The 25,810-nt window shown below is 34.5% G+C and overlaps 1 protein-coding gene across 4 annotated transcripts in view; it reads left to right on the top strand.

The window, feature by feature from the left end:
- The window catches only part of NUP205 (nucleoporin 205), a 114,618-nt gene that overhangs the window by 27,656 nt on the left and 61,152 nt on the right, over window positions 1-25,810 (top strand). For all 4 annotated transcript variants that reach the window (XM_037836097.1, XM_037836094.1, XM_037836098.1 and 1 more), the window contains exons 4-15: window positions 5,555-5,699; window positions 6,116-6,275; window positions 6,670-6,898; window positions 8,624-8,788; window positions 11,827-12,002; window positions 17,071-17,187; window positions 17,376-17,513; window positions 19,223-19,373; window positions 20,450-20,655; window positions 21,594-21,776; window positions 23,430-23,480; window positions 24,388-24,597. In XM_037836097.1, the coding sequence (XP_037692025.1) occupies window positions 5,555-5,699; window positions 6,116-6,275; window positions 6,670-6,898; window positions 8,624-8,788; window positions 11,827-12,002; window positions 17,071-17,187; window positions 17,376-17,513; window positions 19,223-19,373; window positions 20,450-20,655; window positions 21,594-21,776; window positions 23,430-23,480; window positions 24,388-24,597 (1,931 nt within the window). The remainder of the gene's footprint in view (window positions 1-5,554; window positions 5,700-6,115; window positions 6,276-6,669; window positions 6,899-8,623; window positions 8,789-11,826; window positions 12,003-17,070; window positions 17,188-17,375; window positions 17,514-19,222; window positions 19,374-20,449; window positions 20,656-21,593; window positions 21,777-23,429; window positions 23,481-24,387; window positions 24,598-25,810) is intronic.

The following is a 25,810-nucleotide window of genomic DNA, read 5'->3' as shown; positions in this document are numbered from 1 at the left end:
GCATTCTTGGCTGGAAATTCCTCTCACTCAGAATTTTAAATATATCGTGCCACTGCCTTCTTGCCTCCATGGTGGCTGCTGAGTAGTCACTACTTAGTCTTATGCTGTTTCCTTTGTATGTGGTGAATTGCTTTTCTCTTGCTGCTTTCAGAACTTGCTCCTTCTCTTCTATGTTTGACAGTGTGATCAGTATATGTCTCGGAGTGGGTTTTTTTTGGATTTATTCTATTTGGAGTTCGCTGAGCATTTATGATTTGTGTATTTATGTTGTTTAGAAGATTTGGGAAGTTTTCCCCAACAATTTCTTTGAATACTCTTCCTAGACCTTTACCCTTTTCTTCCCCTTCTGGGACACCAATGAGTCTTATATTCGGACGTTTCATATTATCTATCATATCCCTGAGGTCCATTTCGAGTTTTTCAATTTTTTTTCCCCATTCTTTCTTTTATGCTTTCATTTTCCATTCTGTCATCTTCCAGGTCACTGATTCGTTGTTCAACTTCCTCTAGTCTTGTACTATGAGTGTCCAGAATCTTTTTAATTTGGTCAACAGTTTCTTTAATTTCCATAAGATCATCCATTTTTTTATTTAGTCTTGCAATGTCTTCTTTATGCTCTTCTAGGGTCTTCTTGATTTCCTTCATATCCCGTACTATGGTCTCATTGTTCATCTTTAGTTCTTTGAGTAGCTGCTCTAGGTGCTGTGTCTCTTCTGGTCTTTTGATTTGGGTGCTTGGGCTTGGGTTATCCATATCGTCTGGTTTTTTCATATGCTTTATAATTTTCTGTTGTTTTTGGCCTCGTGGCATTTGCTGAACTTGATAGGGTTCTTTTAGGGTTTGTAGACCAGTTGAAGTCCTTATCTCTAATTTATCAGATCTACAGCTTCGTGGAGTACACTTTCTCTAACTAACCAGCAGGTGGCGTCCACGAGCCACCTGTTCTCCGTAAGCCAGATCTCCCCTGCTTAGCCTTTTTGGTGAGTGGGGGAGTGAGTCTTGTGGGGCCCAATTGGTGTACCAAGCTTGCGTGTGTAGTTGGTGTTGCCTGCCCTGTATGTGGGGCGTGTTTCTGGGCAGTCGGGGAGGGGGGGTGGCCCTAACAATCAAATCTCCCTGATGATCCTAGAGTTTTAAAGCTGCTGCAATAGTCTAATCCTTCAGTTCAGTCCTGCCACAGTTTGTCTCTGCCACTGACCCACAAGTCTTTGGTATTGGCGTATGGCTCCTGAGACTTGCAAGTGGGCCCCTCTTCCAGGCTGTGCACCTCGGGTCCTCTGTTGAGGGATGACTGTGCTATGTCACGGGTGAGTGCCGTCCCCCCAGGGCAGTTCTGGGCTGCTGGGCTGTGTTGGGAGGCTCCCAGTCTGCTCAAATGATGGCTGAATGGGGCTCTGTTAATTCACACTGCTCCCCCTTCCCAGCTCTGGGACATTCAGCTGAGGTTGCAGGGAAGGCTAATGTCCACGCCCAGTTTTGTGGTGTGTGCCTGTTATTTGAAGCACTTCCGTCACACTGGGTTGTCTGGGGCAGCTCTGGGCTATGGGGCTGGCGATGGGCAGGAGTGTTTCCTGTCCACCAGGATGGTGGCTGTGAGCGGACACCCCCCTTTTCTTGGGAAGTTGTGTTGTTTAGTGAATTTTCTCAGCCACTGGATTATTGCCTTTTGTCTCAGAGCTCTCTTAGTTCTGCTCTTGACTTGACGTGCCCAAATTTCAATTCTTTGAAGCTTTCTGTATTGAGCTTCTTAGAGTAATTGTTTTAGAAAAAGCAAAAAGGATTTAAAAAAAAAAAAAAAAAAAGGCCCTCCTCAGAGATCTAATGGGTTATTGAAATGCTAATAGACAAAGCAACCAGGGCCATTAAGGAAAGGTGCACAGGGCAGAGAGATCAGCTTTGCTTCGGGATTTGCATATGCGCCTCAAGGCCTGATCTCCGCCCTTCGCCTTTCTGTGTTCACCAGAACTCCAAAAATCTTCTGCTTTTATTTTGGAGTTTTTCATGTTGTTTTTTTTCTATGCCTGTCTCCTCTCTGCTGGGCTGGCTGCTCTCAGAGTCTCTGGTGTCTGGTCTCAGTCTATCTGTGGTTGGAGTTTGAATCAGTAGAATGAGTTTCCGATAAGAGCAGCCACTGCAATTCTCCCTTCTCCTTCCCGGAGCTGACAGCCCCTCCTCCCCCGGGACTGAGCCTGGCAGGGAGGGGCGCGGGTCCCCTGGCCGCAAAAACTTACAGATTTCGCTGATCTCAGCAGTTCCACGTTTTCATGAGTGTTGTATGAAGTATGCCCAAAGACAGATTGCTCTGTGGTGTCCAGTCCACGCAGCTCCTGGCTTTTTACCTACTTTCCTGGAGGAGTAACTAAAACATACAGCTCACCAGTCCGCCATCTTGCCCCGCCCTCTGTAATTCCTTTTGTACTCTTTTGTTGAGACAGAACACTTTATAGAACACACTGAAAACATTACCTGAAGGACTGTTAGAAAACAAATGATTTTCTTATTTATGCAAGTTGACTGTTTCAAATAATAGTTTTTTTCTCCTTTTCCAAGTTTGGTAATAGAAAGACAGTGTGATTTTATGTTTATTTTAAAATTTATGCGTACCAAAACTTGAATTAGACCTAGTGTAATTTTGAAATTATAGGGCTCTTAACACTTGGCAGTTAACTGTTGCTTCTTTTTTTTTTTTTTCCATTTGTTTTTTGTTGTGAACTTTAACATATGTACGTAACAGTGATAACTTTGAATGTACAATTTGGAGAGCAAATCTCAAAGAATGTCATGGGTCATAGTTCCACAACTTCAGCCATTTCCATAATTGTAAAATATAACATACATACAGAAAGGTGTCATCTCTTGATGTACAGCTCAATAGCTGTCACATAGGTAATTTCAAAAATTGTTATGGGTTACAGTTCCACAATTTCAGTTCTTTCCTTATTATGGAATACAAGGTATATACAGAAAGGTGAAGACCTTCAAGGCACAATTCAACGAGCAGCTATAGAGCAAACAGTTCCACCATGTCATTTACCTCCTTCCAGCCATTCTAAGACCCCAGCATCCAAAAATATATATATATAATTATATAAAGTTTCAGTATTCATACCTGTGTTCAATCTTATCTTGTTTTTTGCTACTCCTTCCTCTCACTTAATATCTTTCTCTCTTTTCAGGGGTGTCTAGGCAGTGAGCACCCTAACTTGTTCATATTAAAAGGGTGTGTTGACAGTATGGGAAGGGGGCCACATCTGATAGTTGACCTTAAAGGGGCTGTTGCCTCTGGGTTTTGGGACTTGTCTGGTATGGGAACACTCTGGTGGATTTAAGTTTCTGAAAGATAAAACTTAGTGAGTGCATCTTCTATAGAATATCATTTGGGTACCTAGGTGTTTGGGGACTGCTTTTGGTAAAAGCGTGGCATGCTGTGGCCAGTTGGAATGTCTAGTTGGAGCTTGTAGAAGAGAAACCTCCAGGATAACCTCTCTCGGCCTCTGTGACCTCACCTTTCTTTGTCTCTCTTTCCTTCCTTCCTTCCTTCCTTCCTTCCTTCTTTTTGATTTTGATCATGAATGAATTCACTTAATGAAATTACAAAGTATTTCATGATTATACTAAGTCCACTAGGGTTTGGAGAAAAACATAAGAATAACAAGATAATCCTTTCCCCAGAAGATGAGAAAAGATAAAGAAAACATGGCTGACAAATGAGGAGAAATTTATGAATCTTAAGTGATTTTACGTATCTGTGAGGCTACTTGAATGTCATGTGTTTGTTGGTCAATTCCTAAATAATTAAGAGTTTCATCAGAGACTAGAATGCGATAGGTGATGGTAGGCTAAGATTAATAATACCTTATAATAAATGTGGCATAGGAGTTGCTTTTTTCTAATAAGGAAATGGTTTCATAGATAGGCTATTTCAGATGGGTAATACTTTTCTCTAATTGTATAGTGAAATAGTTAATCACCAGGCTTTGGAATCAGATGGGCCAAGCTTTGAACCCTGATACCTTCCCCTTATCTTTTCCATTTCTCTGTCCTGCTTTCCTGCTGAAGATTTGGGCTACTTTCAGATCTTTCCCTAAACCTTGATCTCTTCTCTCTCTGAAATCCTTGGGAGTTTTGTTCTGGCTAGTGTAAAAACGAAAAATCAGGAATGGAGTATCTTAATACCTATTGACTAGAATTGTAAGCTTGATTTTAGAATACATTTCCCCCCAAATGCTACGTTATAAATGTGATCAGCGTCTATGTACACTTGTAATGAGTTAGGTACATTTTGGGGGAGGCGGCTTCTGGGACCTGATTGTCTGTAATATTGTTTATTTAGGGAAATGTGTTACCCAGCTTCAGAACAGTATTTGAATGTTTAGAACACAATTCCTTTGTAACATGGAAATAGCTTTTCTGTGTGTTGTATATAAATTTGTAAAAATAGGTATTTTAATTGAAAGGAAGTTCATTATATTTAAAAATATCAAGTAGCTGCCTAACAACTTTTGAATTAAGGCTCCTTTAGAAGAAAGATGATATTGAGAATGAAGAAGGTAGTTTTCCCATTCTTTGATGGAGATGTTAACTGCACATGCTTGCATTCTGAGTTTAGCTCAGGACTTTCTTTTAACAAACACTTTTTCTATACCTACCGTATGCCAATCATTTTGTTAAGACTCCGGGGACATAAAGATGAATAAAACCCCAACTACTGTATGAGAATTCATAGTCAAGTAATTAAGAAAGACATAGAAACAAATAATTGTGATAATTAAGTGCATTAATGCAAGTTTGTGCAAGATTAAGTGATGATCCAGAGGGAAGGAAATTAATTTTCCTTGAGGTGTACAGAGAAGTCTTCACAAAAATGATGAGGCTTAAGGTAAGCGTTGAAAACAAGTAGGCATATTTCGGGTGGAATAGGTGTACACTCAGGAGGAGGAAGGGCATTCAAGGCAGAGGAAATAGTACAGAAAGACAGATGTGAGGCAGTGTGATGAATGTGGGGAGCAGAAGGGAGTGGAGTTGTGGAGTAATTGGAGTAAGGGCATAAGAAAACTATAGGTGATGAGATTAAACTATAGGCAAGTTACATTAAAAAAGACAGTGGAACCCGTTCAAAGAAGAGCAGTTAAAATGGTGAGTGAACTTGAAACATAAGAAGAGGTAATCTAATTTTCAATAAACTTACTTCCAAGTATTTGAAAGATTTCATATGAAAGAGTAAAATTTGCGTTAAATAAAATTAGGTTTAGTGGACAACAGTGAGACCAACATTCTCACTCAGCATATGGAAATCATAGATGAAGGTGCAGCTGGGAGTTTGGAAAATGGTGAATTGCATGTCTCTGCTGGTATTCCAGTATAGGTTGGATGGCTTCTTGAGTATGTTTTGGAAAGAATAAAACTGGATAGATGTTTGAAGTAGAGGATCCTTATGGCACCTTAAAACCCTGAGATTCTGTGATTCTTTGAAATGAACATTGGTATTGTGAATTTTGTCTCATCCTTGACACCTGTGCTTTTTACAAAATTTCTTCTTAACTTCCTTGTCTAGGAGAGCACCAACAGCCACATTTTCCTGGCCTCACCAGAGGATTAGTGGCTGTTCTTTTATACTGGGATGGAAAGCGGTGCATTGCGAATTCCCTGAAAGCCTTAATACAGTCTCGACGAGGAAAGACATGGACTCTAGAACTCAGGTCTGTTTGCTTCTTAGGATTTCAGGTGTTAATTAGTAATTCCTTAAAAAATTATAAATCTTCAGAGAAAGAATTTCCCTCAGAAAATATTTAATAAATATATATAATAAATAATATATTAAATAAAATATAATATGAAAGCTGATAACATGAACTGAGTAATAAGTATTCCCTTATTCCGCCAAGAAGAACATTACAGTGTAAACCTGTTTTATATTGTTTGCAAATATGCATAGAAGTTTATTGAAACCCAATGGTCTAGAAAAGATGAAAGGAGCAAGGTTATAATTCATCCTGATTGCTTTCAGTAATGCAACATTATTGTCAAAAGAGCTTTTGCTGTATCTATTATGGCGAGGAAATATAAGCATTATTATTATTTATAGCTTTGTTTATTTGATTTCTTTTCATTACAGTCCAGAGCTGGTTTCCATGACAACACGCTTTACAGATGAGCTGATGGAGCAAGGGTTGACTTATAAAGTCCTTACTCTGGTGTCACAGATTGATGTGAACAATGAGTTTGAGAAACTACAGCGAGAGAGAGGTTTGGGCAGTGAAAAACATCGCAAGGAGGCAAGGATTCATGGGTTGTCTGTCAAATCTGAGAGGCTGAAAAGTCATATGACAATTAGAAAATTCTTCTAATACAGGCATTGAAAAATTAATAATGCATATTGTAGTGTGTAGGCAACTATGCCCATGAAACTGACCTGCAATTGTTTTCAGCTTCTTTATAGCCACTTATATGCCATTCTTGCTTTTTTTTCCTGGAATGAACTCTTCAGGAAATTTAAGAATGAGAGATAAACAGTAGGGTTTGTTTGGAATTCCAGAGGCAAGATTTTAGGATCACAGATGAATTCAGATAGGTTTGTTTAGTTAGCCTATATAAGAGAGAGTTTACGTTTTTGAATAAGACCAAGCTTCACTGTAATTTATACTGATAATCATATGTTTTTATTTCTAGGTTTCTGATCTCATCAAGGAGTGCAGGCAGTCTCTGGCAGAAAGCCTTTTTGCATGGGCTTGCCAGTCACCTTTAGGCAAAGATGACACTCTACTCCTTATTGGACATTTGGAAAGGGTGACAGTTGAGGCTAATGGCTCATTGGATACAGTGAATCTGGCTCTTCTTATGGCCCTTCTTTATTGCTTTGATATCAGTTTTATAGAACAAAGCACAGAGGAACGAGATGGTATTGGACTTTATACCTATTAACACATTAATTTTAAAAAACTGGATTTAAAATTGTGGCGATAACACTTAGGAAGGGCAAGATTTTAACTACTAAAATAAATTGTGTATTTTATTCCTGTATGTGCAGTTCACACATATTTGAATATTTAGATATATCACATTTTGAAAAAACTTGCAACCTTGTTTGGTGTTTCTATTGTCCTTTTGGCTTTTGGATTGGGAACGTGTCAAAGGGTACATGCCTAGGTTATATAATTGCTTGTTTCCTTATTATTTGAGTACATTTTCCAACCTTTCAAAAACATTCTAGGGGAGGATAATTATAGTTTCAATAATATATCATCTTTGACTTAAATTTTATGTGAAGTAGATAAAATTTCTCTTGGTAACCTTACAAATAGATACTATTTAGAATTGAGGATCTCAAGAATGATTGCCACAACAAAAGATTATTACCATTTAGTGCCATAACTATTTATAATTATTCCAACAATTATCCCCTCTCCACTTTTGATTGTATCATCCAGATCTCCTCTCATTAGGTATGTGGGGAAAAATGACATTTTCAACTCTTTGGTGACCATTCTTAGCCATTAGGGAAGACTTGCTTAAATCATAACTACCTATTTCCTCCAAGCAAATTGTCACACAGTAAGTTGTATGTCACATGGTAAACAGAGACGGTACCTCTGCTGTTACAAGGAATGCTAAGAGTTAAAGCACTGGTTGGATTTACTGTGTTGAATGAATGAAGCAACGAATTAAGTAGTGTTGTGCAAGACTCTGGGGTCCCCAGACCCTAGTGATCTTTGAGGTGTTAATGGAAGTTTGTAAGCAGGAATTTTCACAAGCCAAAATGGAATACTTTAAAATTTTGTAGGCTAAGATGTAATTTTTTTGTGTGTTAGATTGAAATTGTGTAGTGGGTGTTTATATTGATCAACTCATTTTGATTATAAGTTCTTGTTGGTCATTTTGTATTGATTAATAAGTGGGAGAAGCAAATTATTAATGCAAGTGCAATAGTAGAAACTTTTTTTAAAGCACAGGGGATTAAATAAAGAATGGGTTCTTGATTAAAATTAGAGTACCACTGAACTAGTTATTTGTAAGATGGCATCAAAAGAAAATAATGAAGTAAAATAAATGAAATATTAGATGGTCAGCGGTGTTTCCCATTATTTTAGTATTTATTCAGAATCCTGTCCTTGTTTGAAGCATTACAGTACAATTGAGTTGTAAATTGAAAATCCTTTAATTATTATTTGGTTCTTTCATTTATGTTATAGCCAGAGCCGATGCTTGTTTGCACTTTTCATCCTTTGTTTTGGTCAGTTTTTGTTTGATATTTTAAATTCAGGTAAACTCTTATTTTATCTAATAAAATTCTATGTTTAGATAGTGTTGATTTATATTTTAGAATTTATATGCGGAAAAAAACAGTTACACTTTTTTTCTAGCTTAACTTCATAGTACCCTTAAAAATTATGAAAATATTGAAATTAAAATTTAGGATTATTGACTATTTTCTCTTTCATTTTTGGGTTGTGTACAATCATCACAGTAGTTGTACTTCTTAGTATATCTAACATTAATGTTAATTAGTCAATTCTGTGGTGAGAATACTCTCATTTTCTGATTTTTAAATATTATACCTGTATATGAAAAGTGAGAATTTATTTTTCCAGTTTTTGATACAGTGGTCTTATTTTTGTATTTTCAGATATAATTCATCAATTTCCACTCTTGACAGAGAGACAATACATTGCAACAATTCATTCTCGCCTTCAAGACTCACAGCTTTGGAAACTGCCTGGCCTGCAAGCCACTGTTAGACTTGCCTGGGCATTGGCATTGAGGGGGATATCCCAGCTACCTGATGTGACAGGTAAATTGATTGTAGGGAGTTTGTTATGAAAAATGACAATTTCAACATTTAATGATATTTTGGAAAGGGTGTTATATAGGACATATATAAGGATGAGCATAGGAAGATACCAAAAGTTGTGTTAAATGAAACTTTGTAATGTCATGGTGAAATAGAGACCTACTAATTTTTTTTCTTGACTACCAAAAGAAAGTATATGAAATAATATTTCCTTTTCTTGGAGTCAGTGATAATGCTTTTTTTTTTCTTTAAGAGTTGAAAATTTGAAATGACGGTATCTTATTAAGTAAATTTTTAAAAGCAGATAAATCAACTTTTGACATGTGACAAATTTAAAATGAATATTATTTTAAAATGCAGGATATTAAAAGGAGATATTTATACCAAGAATGGATGTGGACTTTTGACTTAGCAATCAAAAATAATACCCACTATTTGTATTAAATTGTTCACGTTAGTTCATCTCTCTCATGCTCATACAAAGGAATACAGTATTTTGTATTCTGTTTGCATTCATATAAGTATCATTCTTTAGTGGTTTACCCTGATAGGATGAGAACTGTGCTTTTAGCTGTAACTTGAAGCCCAAAGATATCATTTCGGTAAGTTTTTATGGTAAATCTGCAGACTTTATTAAAGTTTGTAGTCCATGTGAGTGTTTTCCAATCCCAGAGTGTTCAGATGCCATCATCTTATCAGTTATATGATTCTAGAACATTTTGTTCACTAGTGTCATGCTGTTCCCAAGGTATCTGCAGAAAGCAGTTTTTTGTATTAGTTGATTTTTATGGTCAAGGTTGGTAGAGGGCTGATTCTGTTTCTGTTATACCCTTTATTCATTTATAAGTCTTATTTCAGTACTTTTCTGGCAATAAATTGCCCTTTAATTTTTAAATGGTTATGTAATAGTTAATCAAATTCATATAATTTATTGTATTCTTGCCCTAATCTTCAGAGCCAGAGTAGAATGTTATAGTTCTTACATATAAGAATGATATATATATATATATATGAGAGATAAAAACAGGCTTGGAGTCACAGACCTGGTTTCAAGTCCCGGATTTTTTGGCTAATCTCCTAATTTTTTGGTTCTAATTGCTCATACCTTTTTATAAGCTTTGATAGTGGTTTTATAATTAAAATTTTAAAACTATAAAAAATTTTCCATGTTAATTTGCATTTTAAAAATTGCTAGGAAAGATGAATAGTTTATTTTTTGTTGCAGAAATGGTCTCTTGAAATAATACCAACAAGTTTTAACAGTGTTCACAATTATGAAAAATTAGTTATTTTCTTAATAGATATCAGAAAACTTTATAAAACATGTTTACTATATTCTAATTTTATAAAAAGGGAAGTGTTTGGAATTTTACTTAATGTTACAAAATTTTAATATACTATTTTTAGACATTAAAGCTCAATTTACATTGATATTAATGCTGTTTTGTTACTTAGTCTTCTAGAAATAGTTCTTGAATTGATCATTATGCAATTTTAATTCCATTGTTTCCATATTCAAGTGAAAGTTCAAAATTAATCATTATTAATAATATTTAATATTAGTAATATTATGTAGGGAAAGGGTAGGTGTGCAGGCTTTATTTCAAAAAACAAAACAAAACAAAATCTGTTTTCCTCTAATTGATACTATTCTGGCTTAATTTATTCCTGATACCTTTCAAGACAATGAAAATGTATTTTAAGTAACCAGTTGACTGTGTATTTGGTCTCTATAATAGGCGAGCAGAATAACCTAAGTAGCAGTTCTTTTCCAGAGCCAAATTACCTCAAAATTACCTAGCCCTCTTATACTTAAAATTTCAAAAGAAGTCATTACCAATTTGTCTCTTTATGGAAGGACACGTTACCACCTCTGACCATATTCTTGTCAAAAAAATTGAATGTAAATCAGATCAAGCCTTTGTATCTCAAACTGCCAATTTTCAGAGTATCCAGAAGACAGAGGAATATATTAACCTATATATGGATGCAATACCAAGTCACATTGTGGACAGCTCATCCGGACAAAAGACAAAGTTTCTTCAGTAAATATGTTGCTAGGGAAAAGTAAAAAGATCTAGGGAGAGCCTACAGACTTGTCAGCCAAATGCAATGTGCAGACTTTATTTGAAACCTGATTCAAGCAAACATACATTACAGAAAATAAAAAGCAAGAACAAAAATGAAATCTTTTCTTGACATGTATGAGACCATTGGAAATTTGACCACTCTCTGGATATTTGATATTAAGAAATTGTTGACTATTTTTAAAGATATGTTGATGGTGTTATATGCATATATGTAGTTCATTTTTGTTTTTGTTTTTAAGTATCATTGAGTTGTATATGGAAATATTTATGGTGAAATGATCGAATGACTGGAATTTGCTTATATGTAATAAGGATGGAGAGGAGGTTTGCATGGGGATATAGATGACTCAGGACTGGCCGTAAATTAGTAATATTGAAGCTAGGTGATAGGTATGTGGAGATTATTATACTAGTCTATTTTTAGATATCTGTTTGAAATTTTTCAAATAAATAAAAAGTTGTACAGTTTTAAGTAGACCAGTTTATCATTAAGGTTTAGTGTTTCAATTTTAGCTGCTTGATTACCAAATTCTGTAGCATTACCTAATAGGTCATGTTCAAGTTTTGGGTTTTTATTTGCTGGCTGTCAAAACTTTTTCTGAATGACCCAGTTTATTTCATTGAGATTAAAGCCTTTGCATCATTTTAGTATGTTAATGTTTGGATAATAGCTCCCTGTCTACATCAGTGTTACAACATGTATCTCTAAAGTAATTTTCAATAAATGTGATGTTAAGAAGAGCACATTTTCTTCTAATGTATTTTTTGCATTTTTATAGTTCTTCTGTGGGGTTTGAGAGTCAATTACCATTATATACAGCCTAATTTTGTGCATGGCACATGCTGGCAGGTTGGAAGTGATCTGAATTTTGAACCGTCAACAGAGTATTATGAGATACTGTAATCTGATTTTCTCTCCATGTACTGTTTTTCAAAATATATTTCTAGCTCTAACTGAATTCACGGAAGCAGATGAAGCAATGGCAGAGCTCGCTATTGCCGACAATGTTTTCCTGTTCCTCACTGAATCTGTAGTGGGTTCAGAAAACTTCTATCAGGAGGAATTTTATATTCGTAGAATCCATTATCTCATTACAGATTTCCTTGCACTTATGCCAATGAAGGTAAGTGCAATGTAGAGTGAGTAAAAAGTCGTGGAAGAATTTTATACAGTATTTAAAACTGATGATTAACTGACTAAACCTGATTAGTTTTGAAATGATTGAAAACTTTAGGCACAAACTAAAATTTGATAGTAGTAGTGTTACAATTTGTCCATCAGTTTGTTGAATCAGTTTGTGACTCGTGAAAGTAAAATAATATAAAACCTGTTAACTGAGAATATAAGCTAAAAGGAAGAAATAGTTGACATAGAGAGTGGTTTAGAGTGAGGAAGAAGTAGATAAATGAAAATGTTTCTGTGGGTAGAAAATTATTAATCACAGGCTTACCCCATGGATCAGTATTAAGGTTGGCCTTATTTAATATTTTTATGCATTATCTGGAAGAAGCACAGTGGGAAATGTCCAGCTTTATAGATATTTAAACTTCGTATTGTGTAAATGGGCTTCAGCAATGATACATATAAAGCAAATGGACTTAAGAAACTGGAATGGAAAGGCTGTAACTTTGATTCAAAAAAGGGTTCTTAGATCCATTGCAGACAGCACCTTCAGAATATATGCTTTGTGTGCTACTACAGCCAAGGAAACCATCAAAATGGTGGTAGGAAGTAAATGAGGGGGACAAAGCCCTATAAAATCCTTTTTCTGTGCGTGTGTGTTAAAAAAAAGACCCTGATGATTCTACACTTCTAATACCATTGTGTGATTCTGATACCATACCTCCTGACCTCCTGAAAAACATAAGGCAATTGGAAAAATGTACCCAGAATGGCAACAAAGAGGAAGTTCTTAAACATTATTTGATGAATAAAATGCTTACTGAGTGTTCCAGTTTGCTAATGCTGTCTTTTCGCAAAACACCAGAAATGGATCGGCTTTTATAAAGGGGGTTTATTTGGTTACAAAGTTACAATCATAAGGTCATAAAGTGTCCAAGATAAGGTGTCAGCAGTCGGGTTCCTTCACTGGAGGATGGCCAATGGTGTCCGGAAACCTCTGTTAGCTGGGAAGGCACGTGGCTAGCATCTGCTCCAGAGTTCTGATTTCAAAATGGCTTTCTCCCAGGACGTTCCTCTCTGGGCTGCAGCTCCTCAAAAATGTCACTCTTAGTTGATCTTGGGGGGTTTGTCCTCTCTTAGCTTCTCTGGAACGAAAGTCTGCTTTCAAAGGCTGTCTCCAAAATGTCTCTGTAAGCTGCAGCTCCTCTCTCAGCTCCTGTGTTCTTCAAAGTGTCTCTCTTGGCTGTAGCAAGCTTGTTCCTTCTGTCTGAACTTATATAGTGCTCTAGTAAACTAATCAAGGCCCATGCTGAATGGGCGGGGCCACGTCTCCATGGAAATTATCCAATCAGAGTTAGCATCTACAGTTGGGTGGGTCGCATCTCCATGGAAACACTCAAAGAATTACAATCTAATCAACACAATGTGTCTGCCCACATAAGATTGCATCAAAGATAATGGCATTTTGGGGGACATAATACATTCAAACTGGCACACTGAGTTTCTCCTACATTATGGGTACTATGCTAGGTGTTGTGAAGACAACAAATAAATAGGATACTCTTTCCCTACCAGCAAAGAATTGATAATGTAGTTGGAGATAAGACATATATACTGAAAAATATAGATAGTAAGTGAGTGAGAGATTTGGACAGTAAATTACAATGGATTTCTTGAGGCTAAGGATAGCTTACTCAAGACTAGAATAGTTAAGCAGTACTTACAGATAAGTTGGGACCCCAGCAACCTTGAAGGTCATGATAGGTTAACATCACAGAATTTTGGAATAGGAAACTTGCTTACCCTTTCATTTTACATCTGAGGAAAAGAAGTCAAAAAGGCTTAAAGTTTTTTAGTTAGTAGTCCTGATGGGACTTTGATTATGGAAGGATAATCTTACCTTAGTTGTGTCTTTTAAGGAGCAGAAGTTTTAATTTTTTTATGATGTCTAATTTATCAAGTTTTCTCTTCTATAGTTCATGCTTTTTATGTCTTATTCAAGGCGTCTTTGCCTAACCCAAGATCACAAAGATTTTCTCCTGTGTTTCCTTCTTGGGTTTTTAAATTTTAGGCTTTAAGTCTATGATGTGTTTTGTATTTTTATAAATGATGTATGATGTGAGTCAAGATTTATTTTTTTTGCGCATGGATGTGCAATTGTTTCAGTATTATTTGTTGAAAAGACCATCCTTTTTCTGTTGAATGACCTTGGCTCCTTTGTCAAAATTCAATTGACCCTATGTATTTGTGGATCTCTTTTCTACTTTCTGTTCTGTTCCATGGAGCAAAGTCTCTATCATTTCTCCAGTATCACACTGTCCTGACTACAGTAGCTTTATAGTAAGTCTTGAAATAAGGTGATGGAGGTACTCCAGCTTTCTTTTCTTTTTTTCAGAATTGTTTTGACTATTCTTGTTTCTTTACTTTTTCGTATAAATCAGTGTCAATTTCTGTATAAAATTCCTGGCAGGATTTTGGTTGGGATTGCCTTGACTTTATAAATCAGTATGGAGAAAATTGGCATCTTAATATTGAGTTTTATGATCTGTAAATATGACATTATCTCTCTATTCTCTATTGATTTTGGTCTTTTTTGATTTGTCTCATTGATATTTTGTAGTTTTCAGCATACTTATCTTGTTTATATTTTGTTAGATTTATTTCTAAGTATTTTATGCTTTTAAATGTTATTGTAAATAGTACTTTAAAAAATTTAAATCACATATTATTTATGGCTAGTATATAGACATACTGTTGATTTTTGTTTATTGACCTTGTATTCTGTGACCTTACTATACTCACTTATTAGTTGTACTGGCTTTTTTGTAGAGTATTTGTAGATGATCTTGTCATCTGTGAAAAAAGTTTAATTTCTTCCTTTCCACGCTGTGTGCCTTTCTTTCTTTCTCTCTTTCTCTCTTTCTCTCTTTCTCTCTCTCTCTCTCTCTCTCTCTCTTTACTATGTTCTGCACTGGCTGGCTATGCTCTCTAAGTACAATGTTGACTAGGATTCGTGAGACCAGATACCTTTGCCTTTTTCCCAATTAGGAAATAAGCATTCAGTCTTTCACGTTAAGTACATTAACTGTAGGGTTTTTGTGATACCCTTTGTCAGGTTGAGATATTCCTAGTTTGCTGAAATTTATCATGAGTGAGTGGTGAGCTTTGTCATGCTTTTTTTGTATGTTAAGATTATCATATGATTCTACTACTTCTCTATTCTGTTGATATGATGAATTACATTAATTTGCTTTTGAATTTAACCAACTTTGTATTCCTGGGGTAAACCTCACTCAGTCATGTGGCTTTGTTCTTTTTGTATTTTGCTGGACTTGATTCACTAAAATTTGTTAAATATTTTTGTGTCTATGTTCATGAGGGATGTTACTTTGTAGTTTTCTTTTCTTTAAAGATCTTTGCCAGATTTTGGTATCAGGGTAATGCTGGTCTCATAAAATGAGTTGGGAAATTTCTTCCTCTTTTATTTTCTGAAGCAAGTTGGGTTGAATTGGTATTACTTCTTTCTAAAATGCATAGTAGAATTCAGTAGTGAAGTCATTCTGGGACTGGGTATTTCTTTGGGGAAAGTTTTTGATAAAAACATTCTATTTCTTTCATATATGTAGGACTATTTAGATTATCTATTTCTTCTTAAATGAACATTGATAAAATGTTTCTCTCAGTGAATTCGTCCATTTCAGCCAAGATATCAAATTAATTGGCATAAAGTTGTTCTTAATACTCTTGTATTATCCTTTCCATATCTGTAGGGTCTTTAATGATATATTCTCGTTCATTCCTAATGGTAATTTATATCTTCTCTCTTTGCTTCTTTGTTAGCCTGGCTGGAAGTTTGTCAATTTTATTGATTTTTGTAATGAACCAGGTTTTGGTTTTATTGATATTCTGTAACATTTTGTTTTAGTTGTATTGATTTCTATTCTTATCTTTGTTATTTTCTTCATTTTTCATGCTTTGGGTTTAATTTGCCCTTCTCATTTTAGTTTCTTAGGATAGAAGCTTAGATTGTTGGTTTGAAACCTTTTTTCCTTCTAATATAAGCATTTAAGGTTATAGATTTCCCTGTAGTCACTGTTTTAGCTTCCTTGCATGAATTTTGATATGCTGTGTTTTCTTTTTTGTTCAGTATAATTTATTTTCTAATTTTCTTTGAGACTTCTTTGATTGATAGGTTATCTAAATATATTGTTCAACTTTCAAATATTTGTGGATTTTCCAGATATCTCTTTGTATCTGACTTCTTGTTTAATTCTGTTGTGGTCAGAGAACATAATTTGTATGGTTTCAATTATGTTAAATTTGTTGAGGCTTGTTTTATAGCCCAGAATATGGCCTGTCTTGGTAAATGCTCCATGTGCATGTGAAAAGAATGTATATTCTGCTGTTGTTGTGTGTAGTATTCTATAAGTGCCAATTAGTTCAAGTTGGTTGATGGTGTTCCATATGTTTATTGATTTTCTGTTTACTTTTTCTATTGAGAGAGCAATGTTAAAATATGCAACTATAATTGTGGATTTGTCTAGTGATTTTTTTAAAGGGAGAAGTAGTTTCCTGTTTCTGTTGACATTTGTTTCATCCAATTATTATAAGGCAGTGGATTTCAATCAGTGCTGTAATGTCTCTAGAGGGTGTTTAGGAAATGATTTGGGCCAGATTTGCCTATTACAATGACTGTAGTGGTGTTACTGGTGTTATTAGTAATTCTTGGCATGCTAATGTCCTACAATCTGTAGGATAATCCTAAACAGTGAAGAAATGTCATGCCCAAAATGTCAGTAGCATCCCCACTGAGAAATACTACAGTTATACTTAACTTCGTTATAGTGGTAAATTCATTGAAGTTTTAGCTATTATAAATTATGGATGGTAATTTTGCAGTAAAATTCCTAGCATATTTCTTTGCATCATTAAGGTGGAATAGATATTTAAATAATATTTTTCTTTTTATGTAATCACTTTAAGACAGTTGCCCTAATTTCCTTATTTTATTGTTATTAACCCTTGTGTCATAAATTTATATTTTAAACCACATGTAATACATTTAACAGGTGAAGCAATTAAGGAATCGGGCAGACGAAGATGCTCGAATGATTCACATGAGTATGCAGATGGGTAATGAACCTCCCATTTCACTTAGAAGGGATCTGGAACACTTAATGCTCTTGGTAAGCCATTATATTGGATAGATTGTCATTTCTCCCTCCCTCCATTATTTTCACACCCTAACTTTTGAAATTTTCAGGTCTGATACCTTAAATCCACAAGTGAATTCAATGGAAATGTACATTTTTATTTAAAAGTAATTTTTAAAATATGGTCATTTTCCCTTAGAGGCTTTGCTTACTCTTTGCAGATTGGTGAGCTATATAAAAAGAATGCTTTTAATTTGGAGCTTGCTCTGGAATATTGGTGTCCCTCAGAGCCTCTTCAAACATCCACTATCATGGGTTCTTACCTAGGGGTGGCTCATCAGCGACCTCCTCAACGCCAGGTGAGGTTTTAGTTTTTTCTACTTTTATACTCTTGAATAGTAATTGGGAGTCTTGGGCACAGATGAAAAAGTGCTGTTCCCTGATTTTATTGCTGTTAACCCAAATGACCACTAGTATAATCTTTAGAAATTTATACTTTTTCCCTTAATTTAAGAAAACTTGAATCCCTTAAATTTAAGTTCTGATCGTTTTGTACTCCATGTAGAACTTTATTAGATACCAGGTATGTATCTGAATCATTAGAGACAGAATCTGTCTGGACTCTTTTTAATTGTCAAAAAGTTCTTTATAAGTCACTTATTGAATTTTAAAATTTTAGTTTGTCTTCTATATGCATTATAATAACCAAAATGCATCACTCTTACCAGGTTGAAGAAGATAGGAGAAGTACAGATACTGCAGAAAAAGACTTAGAAGTTGTAATTGATGAAAAATGCTTATGAATCAATAGATAATATAGGAAAAAGTCCATTTTCTATTCTCTGTTAACAAAAGTATGATGCGCAGTAGCAAGTAAATAAGACAGATTGTACTATCAGTCATCATCTGTTTTGGATTTCCTGTTATAGAAGCTTTTATGCTATATATTTTTATTTTTTTATATAGTCTTCTTTTTTTTTTTTCCTGATTTCAAATTTTATTTCAAAGCTACAGCAGTCAAAGCTGTGCTACTGGCACAGGTAGAGAAATATAGACTCCTGGAATAAAATTGAGAGAATACATGGCCATAATATAGTCTTTTTTATATAGCTTTTTTTTTTACTGTCTTTCCTACATTTATTGTTTCATTTTGTCCCCATTTTTAAAAAGTGAATAAGGATTTATTCAAAGATGTAAAAATTTTTGAAACTTTCTGTTATGAAAATATTCAGACATATGGAACAGAAAATAATTATAATGAATGTGCAGCATTTAAATTTAATAGCTAACACCTTGCCATATATGCTTCATCTATTACTATTATTTTTACTATTTTTAGTTTGCTGGGGTATTTTAAAGTAAATTATAGGCAACATGGCATTTCATCCCTAAATAGTTAAGTATTTATCTCTGAAAAATAAGTATATATAATTATATACCCTATGTCCTCATAAAACCATTGTTACCTAATAGATTTAACAATAATTTCCAGAGATCTATAGCATTTTTTGTTCTGAGTTCCAACTAATGAGCCTGAATAATATTTTTAATTGTAGATAATACATTTAAGACGTAGGAATGAAAGGAGGAAAAATTAAGAAGTGGACTAAGCGAACAGGAGTGTAGGAATATGGTTTTGGAGGGACCAGAAAACAGTATCTGTTTATGTTACTGTCAAAAATTATCTTGCCTTCCTAAGTCTTTGTGCTAAATTTCACTAGGATTTAGGAACTATGGGCTCTAAGTATACCTATTAGTTTGCTGGTTAACTTTAAATGAGTAAATTTCTTCAGCTGTTTTATATATTTAAAATGTGAGTAGTCACATTTTGCAATATTGAGATGTTTTAAAAGAAATGTACTTCGCTGTCACAAAAAGTTATTCTGTAATTTACATTGAATTGCTAATGGCACATTTCAGAAAACATTTTTTCATAACTAAAATGCCAGATTATTTTGTTCTGAAGGGGATTACATCAGAGCACTTAAATAATTTGGTTTAGATATAGTTTATCTTGCCTTAAAGTTAAAATGTGCCTTATATAGACTATTTTTTTTTTCTATTTCAGGTTGTCTTATCAAAGTTTGTTAGGCAAATGGGTGACTTACTGCCTCCAACTATTTATATTCCTTACTTGAAAATGCTCCAGGGATTGGCCAATGGGCCACAGAGTGCCCACTACTGTTTCAGCCTGCTCAAAGTCAATGGTAGTAGCCATGGTAAGGGAAATCTGAAGGTTGCTTAAGTTTGTTATGACACTCTTGAGTTCATTATCCCCAGATTGGTAAAGAATATTGGTTATTTGTGCTAGATTCTACCAAATATATAAATTATTTTTACAGTAATAGGGGGAAAGAAGCACACAATGGCTTTATGCAGAGTGATGTCTTGATTATGGTCTCACAGATGGGAGAATTCTGTCTTTTAAAATACAGTTCAGTTTAACAAATCTCAATTCATATATATATACATTTCTGAGAACACGTATGGTATATATTGCTACATCAGTTCGATTTCTTTAATTTATCTTCCTGAGTGCTTATTTTCTAAATTTCAGTGCTTACAGTTTTTCTCTTGACCCGCTCCCAGTTTCTTCATTTAATTTTCAGAGTTGGGCCTGATTAAACCAAAAACACTGCAAAAGGGAAGGGAAACAAATACTTATTAAACATCTATTTTGTTAGGTAGATATTATTTTCATTTTAACAGGTGATGAAACTGAGATTAATTGATTTATACAAGGTGACAGGTAATTAGGCAACTACAATTGGAATGCAGTTCTGCCTGGCTCCAAAGCTAGTGTTTTGACTGTTCTGTCATGGCTTGCCTGTCTTGCATGCTATGCTTTTGCTCCCATAGCTTGGTATATAATGGTATAGGGTAATTAATAAATCTAGACCATACTTCTCTCTTTCTTTGGGAATTTAAGTTCAACATTTGGGAATTATTCTGTGGGAAAAAGCAACCCTATATAATTATATGACAGCAGAGAGAGCCATCCTAGATATCAAGTAGGTAACTAATATCCAAAATAATTTACATTTACATTTACATGGATATCACCCTGTTATTAGCCATGAGGAAAAATTAATCCAGAGATCTAGCTATCGAAGGGATTCTAATCCATTTTCAACCACTACTCATCTAGACAGGGCAACATGCATCTAGGGCGAAGTTTGCTTTGTTCTAAGACAGGCAAACAAGGTTCATTGTTTTAAATTCATTTTTGCTTTCCATTTCCAAGCAGATGATTAGAAACTTTTGAGAAAAAATTCTGTGCTCCCTTTCTTTACAGTTGAAAATATTCAGGGAGCAGGTGGCAGTCCTGTTTCCTGGGAACATTTCTTTCACTCCTTAATACTTTACCATGAACACCTTCGGAAAGATCTTCCAAGTGCAAGTACTGTCCAGTATCGTCACCTTCCTTCACGTGGCATCACCCAGAAGGAGCAAGATGGATTGATTGCTTTTTTACAGCTCACATCTACCATCATTACTTGGGTAGGTGACCCATCCACAGCATGTGAGAGTATAATTTTATCTGTAATACAACACAGTGGCTTTTTAATGGGCCCCTTAAAGTTTATGGATAATAAATTTAGCATATATTTAGTATTCTATACTTAACTTTTTGATTTCTTAACTTTAGAGGGTAAAAGTGTGGTAGCCCTGTTTGTTGGCATAAACTTACAATGAAAATAATAGCCTACACCTGAAAGAAAATAATCAGGACAGATAAGTATCTTTGTGCAGGCTTCCACATTTCCTAGCATAGGTGTGGATATATGTGTATGTATGTGTGTATGTGTGCCCTAAATCTTTGTAAAAGCACTATTTTCATTGCCTCACTTCCCTTCTCAGAATCTCTTCCAGTTACTATTATTCATCAGAACAAAGTTAAGTTGCTTAGTCTGACATTCCTTCTGAAGTATAGAGATTGTTTTCTTTTTGATTTTTCTAATAGTGCTTAACATTAATCACCTAAACTTAAAGTTATTAATATTTCCCATTGAATTAGAATGGATTAATGCTTCATTTTTCTTCTTAGAAAAGTACAAGGCATTTATTGGCTATTCATTCATATATTATGTTACAGTGTTACATTGTTCCAGAAACAATTTAAAGTGCCTAGGTAAGATTTATGTGACTCTGACAGAGAGCTTATCTCTGTTTGTATTCTTTTCCATCTTTGGAACTGTAAGATTAATTCTGCAAAGACAATTTCTCCCCCATACTTTGAAATTGACTGAAGTAGTGATCTGATTTAGATTTAATCCACTAGTAAACTTCAAGCATAAATGATAGGCTTATCTTTGTTTTAATATGTGTTAAACCAAAGAGTACTCAGTATAAGTACTAATTTAGATGGTTCTTAGTCTTTTTTTTTTTCCTTATAAAAATGGTAAGTCTTTCTTGTTCTTCTTGTATTTAATTATCAGAGTGAAAATGCTCGTTTGGCACTCTGTGAACATCCTCAGTGGACCCCTGTTGTGGTGATACTAGGACTCTTGCAATGCAGTATCCCCCCTGTTTTAAAAGCTGAACTACTGAAGACACTTGCAGCTTTTGGAAAATCTCCTGAAATTGCTGCTTCCCTCTGGCAATCATTGGAATACACTCAGGTAATATTAACGAGCTCTCTTATTTTTATTATTGCAGTTTAGAAAGTGAGGCTTGATAATATCATAGAAACAAGAGTATCCAATTTGAGACTTGTAGCATACTACAAACTTTCCAATTAGAAAGTTAAGATTTTGGGACAAAGCATAGCGTCTGCTTGGGTTTTCCTCTTGGATCAATTGACTACTTCACTAGGTTACTGGAGATTGGTTTTTCATATATTTTTCTTACTACTTTGTTTTTCAACATCTGTAAGATATTAATAAATGAACAGAATTCTTCAACTCTGGTTTCAATACTAGGCTAATGAAAGCCTTCGGAAGGTATTTGTGCTCATTAAGTTTGGGGAATACCTCTTTTTCTGCTTCTTCCTTCTATGCCCTTCGTGACCTCTACTGGAAAAATGAAGTATCTATAGCAACATATTGTTACTGGGTTTGTTTTCCTATTTACATGCGTGGCCCACTATGTACTAAGTTTGCACAGAAACATTAATAGCAGCCAGAAGAGGTTTTTATTGGTGATCATGAAGGTTTATTTCCAGAACCATAAACTTAACCTTGGGTAAAAGTGGAAATGTGATGGAATGAATATATGACTTCTGCACCCTTAGGGAATGTACATATGCTGACATAGGAGGGAAAATATATGGGTTGAGAAAAAGTTTGAAGTGTCAGGTATTATGAACTTTTTATTTCTCTAAATGTAGTCCTATTGGAATTTTACTGTCAAATGTAATTATTCTGATATTGGTAAAATAAAAAAGGAAGATAAGGATGTGCATTATAAATACCTCTAGGAAAATGGTTATGTGGAATATGTGTTTGGCTTGGAAATAAAACAGTGTAAGAGAGATGCAGCCATTTTGAAGCAGTAAAATATTCTAGGTTATTTCCTAGCATATGTGGCCTAAAGATGTAATAATACATTATAAAAACAAAAATTGAGTTGATGGTGAGAGGCTGAGTCACTTTTGGTTTTGTATTGATACTACACTTTTTGATTCTTGAGTGTGTCAGTACTTATCAGTGTCCTAAGATCTTAGTGCTTCTTTATACTTAAGTTGAAATGTAATTGGGTTTACATTTCTATCTTTAGAGCAACACTATTGTTTAAAAGGGATTCTACCTAATGCTATATTCTTGACTTGCAAGAGAAAAAAGTATCATGATAGTAAGTATATCATGACATTAAGTATCATAGACCTCTTAGGCCCCTAGGAAGGTCACAGAGAATATCTTAACCTGCCCACCTTAAGAAACCTATTCTTGTTAAGTTTATATCTTGTTTTTCTCTTTCCAGCAGTAGGCTGGTTGTGAACAGACAAGTGTCTTGAACACTGGTGAGATTTCATCCCATAAGTCCTTTTTAAGATTCATTCCTAGAATACTTGAGTGGAGATTTGCTGGAAAATAAACTCGTGTGTGTACTTAAAAATCACCAGTTTTCTGCATCCCAGATATTTGAAAGCTATAACAACCTGAGACAGATGCTAATGAAAGTCCATCAGATGCTCCTCAATGATCATGTCTGATAGGCATTGCTGTAAGATGTGTGGATGTGATGGGTTAGTATATGACTATTATAATACAAAGCCACTACTGTTCATTGATGAATGAGGAATGCTCCTAACATCTAATTCTTATTATTTAAAGATACTGCAGACTGTGAGGGCTCCGAACCAGAGGCAAGCTATTGGTATTGAGGTAAAGTTTTCCTTTTAGTTTAAATGCTATATTCATGCATTCATGTAATGATGAAAAGAATGACAAAAGAAAAATTATTATTATGCTCTTAAGTTCCTGTAATTTTCAAATTTAATGCATTTTCATTTGAAGGGTTTTCTGGTCAGTGTTAACATGGAGATGAAACTCTTAGTAAAAGGAATCAAGATACGTAAGGTTTCAGAGTTGGAAAAAGATGTTACATGACAGCCGTCTAAACTGAAAGTTCTGGATTTGAACTCAATTTAATTAGGTTACTTGAGTTAACCTGAAGTGAGAATTTACTTGCTGTAGTTTATCTTTTCTTCTGTCTCTACTCTCACTCTTTTTCTTTTTTTTTAATTCAATTTTATTGAGATATATTCGCATACTATGCAGTCATACAAAGGGTACATTCACTTGTTCACGGTACCTTTATATAGTTGTGCATTCATCACCAAAATTAATTTTTGAACATTTTCATTACCACACACACGAAAATAATAAGAATAAAAATTAAAGTGAAAAAGAACAATTAAAGTAAAAAAGAACACTGGGTGCCTTTTTTTTTTTGCCCCCATTTTTCTACTCATCCATCCATACACTGGACAAAGGGGAGTGTGGTCCATATGGCTTTCCCTCACTCTTTCTTTTTCAAAGAAACGTTTAAGATCTCTGTTTTTTAATTCAAGGCTGGGAACAGTGTGTGGGAATTGGAAATTCTTTTTTCTGATTGGTACAGTTTCATATGATAATTTTGAGTCTTTTTCTAAATGAAAAAAGGTAATACCTGTTATGTTTGTTTTAGTAATGTGATATTATGGCAATATTAATGAGGTAAAGTCTGCAAAATGCTGCATTTCATATCTGATAGTTTTTATTACCAAATTTTCCTTATTTTCTTTGGAAGGTTGAACTAAATGAAATAGAATCTCGATGTGAAGAATACCCACTGACTCGGGCCTTCTGCCGGCTTATTAGTACCCTGGTGGAGAGCTCATTTCCTTCTAATTTGGGTGCTGGACTGCGGCCCCCTGGCTTCGATCCTTATTTGCAGTTCCTTCGAGATTCTGTGTTTCTCCGATTCCGCACAAGAGCTTACCGGAGAGCAGCTGAAAAGGTTAGAGAAAAAGTTAGAGAAACACTTGTTTTCCTTATTCTTTCACTGTCTTTTTTTTTTTTTTAATGAAAGGTATGAGGTACTGTAAATTCATGTTAGCTTTTGAAAGTAGTAAAATTCATATTTTTAAATCTGAAATCCCATGATGTAATTAAATAATGTGCATTAAAAATAAATTTGGTCATTAGAATCAAAGCACTGAGTTAATAGTGATTAGTAATTTAATTGATGAATCATAGTCATTCAGGTCCTTCACAAAATTTGACCAAAATTGAACCAAAAATGTCAAAACTTTGGCTGTTGGAAATGCACTACTCCTTACTGGGATGATTTAGGTAATTGGTAATTTCATTCTTTACTCTGAATATTCTGTGATCCTCTAGGTTAGGGATCAAAATAAGTTTAAACTTGCACACAAATTTCTATTGATTAATAGTACTCTAGGTTGTGGAGTCTTAAGTTTAGTGGGAAGGAGTATTATCCATTAGACATGTCTTCCATGGTGGAGGCTGAGGGAACATTGACATTTATGTACATAATTGCTTTGTTTGCAAGGTGCTTGCCACTGAGTTTATCATATATATCATTTTATGTAATTCCAGTATTATTGTGAGGCAGGTACTATTAATATTCCCATTTTACAGATGGAGGCTTAGCAAGGTTAAGGAACTTGCCTAAGGTCCAGGACCAGGATATGAACCTAGGACTCTTCCAGATCCAAGCTCATAACCACTAAGCTATGTAAGAGACCCTTCCAGGTTCTGATGTAATTCACTTTAGTTTATAATACTGTTTATTGCCTCACAGAATACCCTTGGATGTATTTTGTAAGGACAGCTCTGCTTTATTTTTATAATTTGCTCTTTTTGAACCTGTTGGGTTTTTGTTTGTATTAATGATTATTAAAATAATTCAGTTCATACTGATTTGGGGCAATTAGGACAATATAGAAAAATATAAGAAGAAATTAAATCATCCATAATCTTGTTATCAAAGGATAATTGCTGGTAGTCTTTCTTAAGCACATATACATGAATAAATTTGAGATATTTTTGTACGCCTTTTTTGCCACTTAATGTAGTGTATCTTGAACATTTTTCATGTCATTAAAGATTCTTTGAAAACTTTGTAATGGCAGCATAATATCCATTGCTAATATATAGAGTAGGTTATTTATTCATTTCTCTATCAATAGACATAGTTTATTTCTAAT

Source organism: Choloepus didactylus, chromosome 5 (genome assembly GCF_015220235.1).
Source record: "Choloepus didactylus isolate mChoDid1 chromosome 5, mChoDid1.pri, whole genome shotgun sequence".
In the NCBI taxonomy this organism is placed as follows: Eukaryota; Metazoa; Chordata; class Mammalia; order Pilosa; family Megalonychidae; genus Choloepus; species Choloepus didactylus.
The sequence above is the reverse complement of the archived record's forward strand: the minus strand, read 5'-3'. Positions and strand labels throughout refer to the sequence as shown.